The sequence below is a fragment of the Coloeus monedula genome (genome assembly GCF_965178545.1).
Source record: "Coloeus monedula genome assembly, chromosome: 1".
In the NCBI taxonomy this organism is placed as follows: domain Eukaryota; kingdom Metazoa; phylum Chordata; class Aves; order Passeriformes; family Corvidae; genus Coloeus; species Coloeus monedula.
This window is the reverse complement of record NC_138781.1, coordinates 139,260,624-139,273,066: the sequence shown is the minus strand read 5'-3', so window position 1 is coordinate 139,273,066 and position 12,443 is coordinate 139,260,624. Positions and strand designations below refer to the sequence as shown.

At 40.6% G+C, this 12,443-nt stretch overlaps 1 protein-coding gene across 12 annotated transcripts in view; it reads right to left on the bottom strand.

Moving 5' to 3' along the window:
• The window catches only part of RIMS2 (regulating synaptic membrane exocytosis 2), a gene marked incomplete at both ends in the record, with an annotated part of 450,969 nt that extends 438,775 nt beyond the window's left edge, over positions 1 to 12,194 (bottom strand). For all 12 annotated transcript variants that reach the window (XM_082292380.1, XM_082292391.1, XM_082292399.1 and 9 more), the window contains one exon: positions 12,025 to 12,194. In XM_082292380.1, coding sequence (XP_082148506.1) covers positions 12,025 to 12,194 — 170 coding nt within the window. The remainder of the gene's footprint in view (positions 1 to 12,024) is intronic.
• Between the last annotated feature and the right edge of the window lie 249 nt (positions 12,195 to 12,443).

Genomic DNA, 12,443 nt, shown 5'->3' with positions numbered 1-12,443 from the left:
GAAGAGTGACAAAACATGTTACCAATTCTAAACTGCTCTTTCTTATTTAACCTAAGAACAAAATTAGGAATATATCATTTAATTATTTCAATAATAACAAGAAAAAACATACATCAGTGCTTTTACTTATTATAATGACCACGTGATCATTGCGTATGGAACTATGACTTAGTTTCCTAGTGAAACTCCAGATTCAGTGAATGATTTTGACCACTAACATTTTATTAGCCAAAATTATAAATCTAAGCAAAGGCACTATTTTAACTCGTATTCCTTTTAATAAACAAACTTCTTACTTGTAAGTAACTGGTCTTACTGAGTTAAGAAATAGTTATTTATATCTGAGACGTTACGTTAGGACACAGTGTTATCATGGACTAATTCTATAATTTTTATCACTCTTGTTTGTGCAGAACAAATACGACCTTTCATACTAAAAGTTAAAAATGTAACTAAATGTTTATTTTGTCTTTCTCCAAATAAAGCTTTCATCTATACATGAGAATATGTTATAGAAAGCTCAGGAATATACAACTCAGACCAAATTTTAGACAAGAATACTCTGCAAATTCTGCAGAAGACATGTTCATGTAAACTCTACATAGCAGCTAAAAACATTTATCTTCCAATCACGTCTAAATAAATTCAAAATACGTAAATGTACATTAGTGCTCAGCTATAGCCCATTAAATTCCATTCAGCTTTGGCCACCTGCATTTTCAGATATCAAGCAGACAGAAGAATTCAAGGCTTTCAAATAACAAGTGCTTTCTCTGTACTCTAAACCGAAAGCACCTTTTCTTGGCCTAGTGCCTTCAGAGCACCCTCTACTGCAATTTTACAGATGAACCATAAAGAGGGCAGAAAAAAATACATATGGATTTTTTGATATATATTTTTAATAATTGGAAGATACATTTTTTTTAAAGAAATAGGGATACTATGTAAAAATACAGTTTTCTTTCAGTCATACTGGGATTTTGCTTAACTTTAAAAACTGGTGGAATCTCTGGCAAAGTTTTACAAAATAATTAAAATTACTGCTTCACTTGAAATATCTTCTGATGTGATATGTATTAGCATGGAAGTAGTACCAACACTTGAGAAATATTTACCATTCACTTAAAGTTAGCTCCTCCTTAGCTTACTATTTATATGTAAGTCAGACTATCATCAAAGTATCAACAGGCATAATCTTACTACCAATCCAAAAAGCCAACACATCAATAAAAACCAGAACAAGCTGCTTCATTCTATGCATAAAATAAAATTAAGTTCTTAATTTTAAACAGTTCATAGTGTTTACTGTGGTATTTCATCACTTCATTACTGTAACATTACAAGTAGTTTGAAAAAAAGCAAGATTTTCCTGAAGCAGTTTAACTTCAGTAGAAAACACGTTTGACAAAAGCATAATCCTCAGCCTTATAACGTAACAGTGATGCTATTTTTCTAGCTGTTAGATAATACATGATTTAGCTGTCACTCACTGTGCAGCAGTCGGTTACACAGAATGAAATGAATCATAATCACAATGACTAGCCAAATTAAGGAAAGCATGCTGAATCAAAACCCATGCTCCCAATGGGTTGCTTAGGGTCTGATTCAGCAAAAATATATTTGATTTCAATATCATACAGCATATTCCATAGATACCTGTTCATCCAGACTTTTAAAGCAAGAAAATGCTGAATTCAGAAGGCATAGCAAGACAACAGTATGTTTTTAACAGACTACCATCAAAAGTGATATATCAACTTGTAAATACACAGTACCTAAACAAATACCATTAAAACAGCACATAGTAAAAGAGAGATGGTGTGTGAGTTAAGGAAAGAAACTCTCAAACTGAGTTTATAGAGCTTTTTTTGGGTCTTAAATGTTACATTGTTTTAAGCCTACAAGTAGTAGACAAACCCTTTTTGTAACTTCCCATCTAGCAATAGGACTAGCTTCATCTATGAGATTCTACCTTAAAATATCTGTTAATCATTCTTATTGGTGAATGGCATAGGAAGGTTTTCTTTGCAATGTTCTTCTGATGATGGGCATGCTTAATCCCACATGCTGGAAAGATTTTGTATTCCAAGGTCTTCCTTTAGATCTCATTCTTCAAAGGCTTTCTGAATTCAGTATAAAAAATATACCAAATCCTAAGAATAACCACGGTCTAGAAGGGAAGCATACCCAGGTTCCCAGCAGTGAGTCTCAAATAGTAAAGTTATAGATAAATGAGCATACCCTAATTAATAATTGATAGAAATATAAGCAAAATATGCAGATTGACAAACAGCTTCTAGGGAACCATAAATGTCAGTGCCAGCAGGGAAAATGTCCATGGCATTCTTATAAGACTGAATAATAAGGAGTTACTCTCAAAGGCAGAATTCTGCAGGGCAGACTCAACTTACCTACTTCCAGAAGTCTGTGAGATAGACCTCTACATCTGACATATTCACTCTATCTTCTTTTTAAGTCCACAGCCAGAAATAGGCTCTGCAATTCATCTAGCCTATTTGAAATGTCTAATTTAAGATGAGATGGATCACATCCTAAAGGCACCTCTTTATTTCCACTTGCTTCAAATTGAATATAAGCGATTTCAGACATGGATGTCTTCTTCTGTAGGTATTCAGATCTTGTCAGAAGAATCCCAAAGAATTTCTGGGGTCAAATAGCATAATCTAAGTTCTAAATGATGTAGCATGGGAAAAAGATACCAAAACTGAGGCAATGATTTTCATTAACCAAACAGTTCTGCGGGTGCTGAACTTAAAGAAGACTGATTTCGTGAGGACTCACACCTCAGGATGGATTTATTTTGATGCCAATGTTGGTTCTCCCTTAGAAGAACTCCTTGGTATGTAGAATGGTGTGAGTCAACTTTTCCAGTCAGGAGTGTGGACAATCCCTTCCATTACCCATCTTCTTATTTTCACTGAACCCCTAGTAATTACGTACTCTTGGGACCTCACATTTTTGTCAAATTTTTTGTAAATCGACCAACACCTTGCATCTACTGAATAAATACAGCAGCAGATGCAACTGTTTCCCTTACAATAATAGAGCAGCCATGTATTTTCATGTTGGTGAAAGACCTCCTTTATCAGGAAGAGATTTGAACACAGCTCTCTCTCTTCCCAAATGAACAAGTTATGGGCAACACTGGCAAAGTTTATTCTGCATCCTAACAATGAAGGCATAAAATTGTGCAGTCAGGAATGCAAATGTATGGACGGGCAAGAGAAAGCCTAAATACCTCTGTGATTAGGATACTCCCTATCTAGAGGCAAGTCCTCATTCTTGCTCCAAGGGCTGTTGTGCATTTTATTTAAGTACTCAAATGCAAAATTCATAAGGAGGCATCTGATACAGACAGGATACAACTCAGTGGCACTAAAGACAAACACTGTGCATAGCTGAGGTAATCAAATTCAAAATACAATATGAGGAATGACTGATCCAACAAGACTTCTGCAGAAAAGCATGGTGAAGGGATAGTAGATCACAAGCTGACCATGAATCCGTAAGTGCTATATCACAACAAAAACCCCAAACACATGTGACACTGTCTTTACAAGGAAAGGCTTCTGTGCAAGACACAGTTTTATCCCCATGCTCTCCCCATACACTTCTGTTTGGAATATGTGTCTGGGTTTGGACACTGTGTTTCAAAAAAATCAGTCAAAAAATACAACGTGTTGAGTTTACAGAAAGGAATGATGAGAATATACAGGAGAAGCTATGATCACATCTGTGAAATGCAGAAAAGGTTGCTGCATACAGAAAAATAACAGACTGTATTGCATTTCCACTGGGGACAGAGCAACTAGCAAATGGCAGGAAAGAGATTTGGGTTTAACAGTAAGGGGAAAATTACAGGGGTAAGGATAAGGACTTTGAGTAACTGAGACAAATTATCCAGGGAATTCAAGAAATCTCCATCCCTGACTGAGTCAGTAGTGGAGTCATTATTCTCATACCTTTCAGTAGGAACCTATCATTTGAAAAAATGTAAAATTTTCATACTGTATACGAGAGCTTTACCCTAAGATCTGCTTGGCCCACTCTTCACCTTCTGCTACACAGGCAACACAGCTCTTGCAGAGATGAGTGTCTTGAATTCAGTGCATCATCTGCTATGTGCCCTTGCCTTGGCCATGAACGCTACTTACTTCACTGGTTAGGTGGGGTCTCACAATTGCAAATCACTAGTTTAGACAAATAAGTGTCAGGAACTGCTATCTTAAGAGGCGGTCATGCCTTGAGGCAAAGGATGAATTGCAAGACCTGTTGAAGTCCCAACCAGCAATGTTTTCTATTATTCTATGTGTTCTCTGGGTTTTAAACAGCTTTAAAAGCATTGCTTCTCACTCATCCTTTCTGTAATCAGAAAAATGTATAAATCAAGAGTTAGATAAACACTATATGGAAAAAGATTTCTTGCTAACACACTGGAGTACTCATTTCTGAAAAGTTATATGAAAGATGGTTGTAAAACATTTTCCAAAACAGGCTGACTGCTTCTAACTCACAATTTTATTCAAAGGTGAAAGCATTTTATGTCCTTCATATGCTTAAGATAGTACACATTCTAAAGAAAGTCTGCCCTCAAAAATACACAGAACCAAAATGCCACATTATATCGAATACCTAGCAATGCTATGACCTGTTAAATATTCTGTGTACAAATGCAATATTATATTTGCTATAAGAAACGCTTCACCTTAAAAATATTAATGTCAAATAAAGAATAGGTCATCAGGAAGTATTTAAGCAACCTCATGTAAGATTTAAGAAGGAAGAACCAACCCCATAGAGACAGTAAACAAAGAAAATAGGTTTCATGTGTTATTTAAAGTTTAAAGATTTTCTTAAGAATTTTCTAAATAGAAGCACTCAGACTTGTTCGAAACACAAGTTCAACTCTTGCTAATTCCTTCTAGAACAGACAGGATATCTCACCAAATTTTTAATAAAAGATTTCAAAGTCTAAATCAAGGATATTCTTTATGGCCTCACATCAAAACTTAAAACCTCCTAAAGATATAGATACATGAAGTTAATTATTATGACTATTACTTTTCCCCTATCAAAATGCATGAATTTGATTTCTTTATCAAAATGCAACTGAGACCACTCTGCAAGCATGTAATATGACGACAGCTGATACTTAAATTCAGGCCTATAAAAGAACTGCCTTCCACCTTCAATAACAGAAAACAGCAGAAATTGCTTTGAACACTTACTCTTCAAAAATTACATGTATTTGCTTCTCAAATGCACTGCTATTCCCCTGTACAATCTTATTGTTACATTAACTCTTATAGTCTCAATCCTTACTGACCCCTTTGCAGATTCAAGACCATAGCTTGGAGAAACTACACGAGGACAGAGTCACCACATGATATCTTGCAGAAGCAGCTCTTCAGCACAGCACTGATTTTTCAATGTTACTGTATCACCAGAAGTATAATAACTCCTGAGATGAAGTTACTGGGGTTTACAAATGCACTACTAGATTTGGTGCAAACTGTTTTTATTGATAAACTATAACATACCCTCAACAGAAAGTTACTTCAAGGACGCAACAGTTCCTCCTGTTACACCATGTAGTCCTGCAAAACAGATCTAAACTCAGTAAGCATTGAAAACAATATTGGTCAATATGAACTTCAGGTTTATAACACTAATAACTTTGTCTGGACAATGACTGCTTTTGAATGCCCTTTTTAGACAATTAGTACTTCAAGAGATTCTTCTGCTGGCAAGTTTAAATTAAAAGAAAGACTTGCCCACTCTTAGAGAGATTAGGTTGTCTATGGTAAATTGTAGCTATTAACCTTGATATAGTAAGACGTGATTAAAACAGCCCATATGATCTAAACTTAACTTAAAAAATCATCCCCACCTCAAAGCTCATTGTTAATGTATAACATCTCTTGCAGTAAAACAGGTATAGATGAGATCAGAAGTCATCACTTTTTGTGTTTCTTGGAGTTTTATCTCCCCAAGTCTCTGTCAAAAAAGCATCATCGGTGAAGATGTTGGGGGAAAAGGAAAGATCACACTAAAATAATTCTTTTTGGAAAAGGCTGGCCTAATGGTCTTAGAAACTGCCCTAGCATTCTGACTGACTGTAAATATGACAACGTAACTTGAAGAAAGCCACTAAAGCAAAAGGGTGAAAGGTGGCATTAAGCTAAAGAAAATCCCATTCCACTGGACTAAAATTCCAAGTTCAAGCTATTATTTTACTTCTTCCTCCCTATTATGGAACCTTGAATGTGTTGCAAGTATTTTAAAACTTCATTGGCAGGGTAAAAACACATTTTACACCAGTTCTGCAGTAACCTATCATTTCTGTGTATTTTGATACTTACAATATATACACTAATTAGCCACTGGTTCAATGGAAAAATCAATTATTTGACATTCTCAGTTATTTAGATGTTACCCAGCTCAGAGATGCATGCAGACAAAACCCAGAATGGACCATTCAGTCCCCTAACCTCACCTCCAGAGACCACTGCATTTCAGTCACTGCTTTCTAGGATACAGTCCCAGCACCTTAAAATTATGATCTCCACTCATCCTTTAGATGTAAAATTAAATGTTTTCTTCTCTTTTCTTTTCCAACTAAGTACAGAAAGGTATTTATTTGACAAGATTACAAAAAGCACATACTGTCATGTGTTCAATGTCTTTTTTGGACGTTCTTTGTTAACTAAATCCTGTATCTGTTTTATGATTTCTCAGCCCCATATGATGTCAAGCCTTTCTACACCCAAGCCATCCTACCAGTACTTCTTGTATGTGGGAACACCAGCACTACTGCAGTCTTCTAAAACTTTACTCAACATAAACATTATCAAGCCAAATAATTATTGTAATTGCCACTCTGTATAATCTCCAAATATATTCCGCTTAGTCACTAAGAGGAAGTATTACTTTAATCATTTGTAGACAGTGCCTGAAAGTGTGTTAGGTTCTTCAGAGAACAATTGTAAACACTGAGTCTTCTGTAAGAGCAAATGGTACAAGCCATAACAAACTGACAAGTATTATCTACAGTATAAAATGTCAAAGCATATGATAAGAGTGAAGAGCAAGGAATAATGACAATTTTGAGAGAGGCCCAAAAAGCAGTACAAATTATTAAAAGAAAGGGGAGATGATAAAGAATATTACGAGGGAGCGGAATGAGGCAGGAGGAAGGAAAGAGGACATGGCAGGGCAGGAAACTATATGTATATCTGTGCAACTTCCACTATCACTTATTTCATACTGCATAAACTTATTAGAGTCACTTTGACCACATTTTATTTTATAATGCACAGAAACAAGAGCAAAATAATGAGTGGTGTAGCAACAAACTGTTCTAATCAGCACTCCAAATTCAGAGAAAATGCAGTGCAAAGTTATGGAAGCATAACTTAACTAACATTGCCTGGAGTCCTAGTTTACTATTTAGTCAAAAGCAAATACTTTTGCCTTACTCTATAAACTTTAAGAATTCCTATACATATCTCCATTTTCCAAAAGCAAAATCAATAATTGCCACATATCTCTCTTTCTTCTCTTCAGCTCTGAAATCCAAATCCGAAACACACAATGCTTTTAAGACAGTGCAAATCAGAGTCGATTGTTTACGAAGTAGGATAATTACTTATAAAAAAGTACAACAGCTTTGTAAGTCTGATATTTACACTTCTGTGACTCATGGCCATCAGTCACAACTGCTTCCTCTTCCCCAGGTGAGCATCCTGCCCCACATCTCACTCACAGTGTCATACAGAGCCCACACAGCGCAGCTTCCTTAAGGTTGGTTTGTCAGAGATTTTGTTTCAGTCAGTGTAGCTACCCCATTTTTACCATGCCTGCACAATCACTACCACAGTAACTGAGCACACACAAGCCTGCAGTCAGTTGTACCTTCCTACAGCTCACTCTGGACTTGACATTGGTGGATCACAGAGAGCCACCACCCTCTAGCTATCCCACTGTGTTTCCACCTTTCTTGTCCCCTTAGGTAAATCAGCTGACAAATCCACACACACTTTTAAAAGATATCTTTTATAAGGACCTCATGGTAAACCTGTAATGCTTTGCAAATCTATGAAAAGTTGGATGATTTCATAACAAAATTTCTCTTCGGAAAATTTGTCTTCGACTGGGCCAAACCGTCCATACCCATGAAAAGCTAAAATACATATCTTTTCAGAGCTATGAGTCTGACTTTATGAGGAGAGCATTTTATCTTTAGAACTGCTCAGCAAAGAGTTTGAAACTCATGATATTTCAAGTACGAAAGTGTAGATGCACATCACACAGGCTGAAACAGAAGTCTTTATAAATAATGGCAGCATTCCAATGTCTCCTGTAATTTTTTTCCTGTATGCGTCCTCTCAATACATTTAATACAGAAATAAAGTACAAATTAAAAGTAAAAAAGTACAAGACTGATCATACAAACCAGTCTGTATGGAGGCATTGTGCTGTCTAAAATCTGTTAAAAAGCTCACACACACAAAACCAGATTTTAAAAGAGGAAGGATGTGCATAATGTAAAGGAAAAGTCATCATCAAAAATTCTATGCTCTATCCAAGTCAGTAAAACATCCACAAAGAAAAAGGTTGGAAATATGCAAATATTCTTAAAACAGCAAAGACTTACACACAGAGTACAGACACAAATTCACTCTGTCACGCATTATGCATATTAAATATTATGCAAAATATATATTCAATAACCTTGTCAAAAAGACACCTTCCTAGGACATAACACTTAAAATGCACTCCAAGGGTCCCAAAAGTTCCAGAAGAGCGACAGTCAAAGCAGCAGAGTTTTCCACCCATCCTTTTTAAAGCAGAAGCTCCACCACAGGAACACAGTGCACAACTGTAGCTCAGCATATTTCACAGACCAAACCAGGCCAAAGGAGACAGCAAATCTGAAAAGCTTCTGCTTTCCATGCCATCATGTTCCATCAGATCCTGGCAAGAATTCATGCTGACCCGACCACTATTAGTTGCTACAGATTACAACTCAATAACATTTGTATTTCCTTTCCCCAAAAAGAGTAAAACAAGCATAAGGAGAAGTTATATATCTATTTTAAATCCACACATATTTACCCCAGGGAGTGAAAGGAAAAGAATAAATAGTCCACATTACAGATGTGAGTCACACTACTTAATGCTCTTTTGGAAAATGCTCAAATACCACAGTGGTGGGCACAGCATAAGAATTTGAAAAACACAAGATAGAAATAGAATGGAGAAAGGAAGTAGAGCCCAGGGACTAGCCATTCATACTGACACTCAATCACCATAAATTATAAAAAAAAAAAATAGAGGGAATACATGCTTGCTGCTTTCTTCAACATTTGAACAGTTCTTGTGTTAATATCTCTAAATGTCAACTCTTGTTTTCAGCATCTTTTTTTTATCCTGCTATATTTCTCCATGGAATGAAATGACACAATTTTATTGCTGAGGCAAAAATACCTTCCACTTCAAAAGAAGCTTGCCTTCGAGGAGAATTACACTTGAACAAAGACTGCAGGATTTAGCTCTATATTTATCTCTATGGAATAACAGTGGTTCATTCATATAAACATGGGGGGTTTCTTTTTTATTCTTTCTCTTCTTTTGACAGAAAGAAAACATCTCTTGAGAGAATTAAACTCAGTAATATCTACATAAAGATGATGGTATGACTTTGGTGGAGGGCTGTGCTTGATAAATCCACAGATATTTTTAGAATAAACATGTACCTGGTAGTTCAAGGAGACACTTCATTTTAAGAAAAATGAAACTGGTGAGTTATTCATCTGACACCAGCTCACTTCTCACTATCCTTTAAAATATTTTGGGCCATCTATTCAAATTCCATTGACAACAGCATTTTCCTAATAGAGCTGCTTTAGGCCATCTTTTATGTATAAACTACACCATACCCTCTCCCTTGCGGCTTAAACAGAACTCAAGTGGACCCTTTTAGTGAGACATAATGAGAAACTAAACCCCACCCGAAGTTTATCTTTAGATTTGATGAAGACCTTTTTTTTTGCCCATTGTCTGCTTCCAAGATTCTGAGTATTACAAATTTAAACAATTCTGTTTCACTTCTTAAGTTAGTTTTACCTTGCCATTACTTGAAAATAGTTTATTCTTCATTTGCAGGCTTAACCATTCAAGCTGATCCCAGTGCTGTACTGAAATTGTACTTTATATTTGATCATAAATATTACTGTCCACAGCAAAAGTTGACAGGAGCTTTCTTTAAAATTGTAATGCTATTATTATATATTTAAAATGCAAACTTAATTCCTTGAATTCCTGCAGCTTCCAACTGAACTTCCACTTCCTTCTTTGTTAATGATTTTTAAGAGTGCAGAAATTTTAGACAAACATTTGCATTTATTTTGCTATATCATAGAATTTAATAAAATAAATCAGTCTAAATTGTCTCAAAATAAAAGCATCCCAATAGCAAACAAATTGTAGAGCAAGAGACTAAGATGTGGTGACAAAAGAAGGTATGGCACTTCATTTCCAGTGCTCACATAACACTGACATGCTTCAGAATGTTCACCCAACAAAAAACCTTTTTAAACAGACTTTGAAATGTTTTTAGGAGATCTCCTTAATGCTTAGGAGCTGTCACACAAATGATATTTGAAGTTGTTCATATGATGCTAATAATAATGCAATGAATCTTGGAAACGGACTTCCAAAGTCAGCAACTAAAGCCCAGAAGACAGCTTCCAGGTGCTGAGTGTGAAAGGCCAGCTGCAGTTAACATGTCCAAGACACAACACGAATTTTGGTACAAAAAAAATGCTTCAGCTTCACCACACTCATCAAAGTCATGTCCACGACAGCAGCAGCTTTGCTTATTACTAAGGCATTAGAAGTCAGCGTGGTTACTCCATCACGGAGAGAGAATAGTTTTCTCGACTTTACTCAGTGTCTGCCAGCCCGACTGGGGAAGGGCGTGACCCACGCTGTGCACGGCAGCGGGACCCCCGCGCCTGCAAAGGAGACCGGCGTACCCCCGGGGCTGGGGCTCAGCGCACGGGGAGAGCTCGCACCTCCCCGGGCCCCGCGCTCCTGCCCCGGACACTCCCGGTGCCCAGCCGGGTGGCCGCGGACAGCTCCCGGTGCTGAGCTGGGCCGGGTGGCCGCGGACAGCTCCCGGTGCTGAGCTGGGCCGGGTGGCCGCGGACAGCTCCCGGTGCTGAGCTGGGCCGGGTGGCCGCGGACAGCTCCCGGTGCTGAGCTGGGCCGGGTGGCCGCGGACAGCTCCCGGTGCTGAGCTGGGCCGGGTAGCTGTGGACAGCTCCCGGTGCTGAGCGGGATCGCTCCCGGTGCCGCTGCCGCTGCCGGAGCCGAAGACGGAGCCGGAGCCGGGGCTGCCCCCATGCCCGCGCCGGGCAGGCGGAGGGCGTCCCGCTTCCCCCGGCGCCGGGGCTCACGCTTGGAAAGAGCAGCGGGGCGGGGGCGGGCGGCAGACACGTTGTCGGGGGAAGATGGCGGCTGAGGCAAACCCACCCAGCCAGGCGGCCGGAGCCCAGGCCCCGGCGGTGCCGCTCCGCCCGGCAGGGCCGCCGCCGCCAGCGCGGAGCCCGCCGCGCCCCCGGGACGGGGCCCGATGCTGCCGGTCCGCCCCCTCCGGCGGCGCCGACCGCCGCCCCGACCCACCCCCGTCCTCCCGATGGCACACGCCGGGTGAGGACGGCACCTGTGCGGCCATGTTGGGCGTCTGGTTCCCGCCGGCGCCGGGGCGTGCGGAGCCGGAGCCGCCCCGCGGAGCGCGACCAAGGCAGGCGCCGAGCCCTGCCCCGTCTCTGCCCGCTCCCGCGGGTCGCCCCCGCCGTGCCCCACACTCGCCCGGCGCTGAGCACCCCTGCCCTCCCCCAGCCGCCCGACTCCTCTCTCCCGCCCTGACCCTGCCGGGGGAGAGACTTCCGCGGCCGTGGGCCCCGGAGGACGATAAAGGGATGCGCTCGCCCTTACTTGAGCACGGATTGCTCCTTCTCCTCTTCCTTCTTCTGGCGGTCCATGACGGCCAGGATGATCTTCCGCTCTTCCTCCGTGAGGTGGCTGAGGTCCGGCATCTCGGGCTGCGGGGCCGGAGGAGGCTGAGGAGCGGCGGGGCCGCTCCGGGGCCCGGCGGGAGCCGACATGTTTGGTGGGAGCTGCCGCCGCCGCTACGGGAAGCGCTGCCCGAACTCCAGCAGCACCAGCGGGAGCGGCCGCCGCCGGCGCCGGGAGAAGCACATACAAATCAATACCCTGTAATCAACCGGCAGCCTAATGACGGCCCCGCCGGGGAGGGGCGGGGTGCCCGGCAGCCCCGACCTCGCACCCACCCGCCGGGCCGCCGGCGGCAGCGGGAGGACGGCGACGAAGGGGCCCCGGGGGGCGAGCAGGGG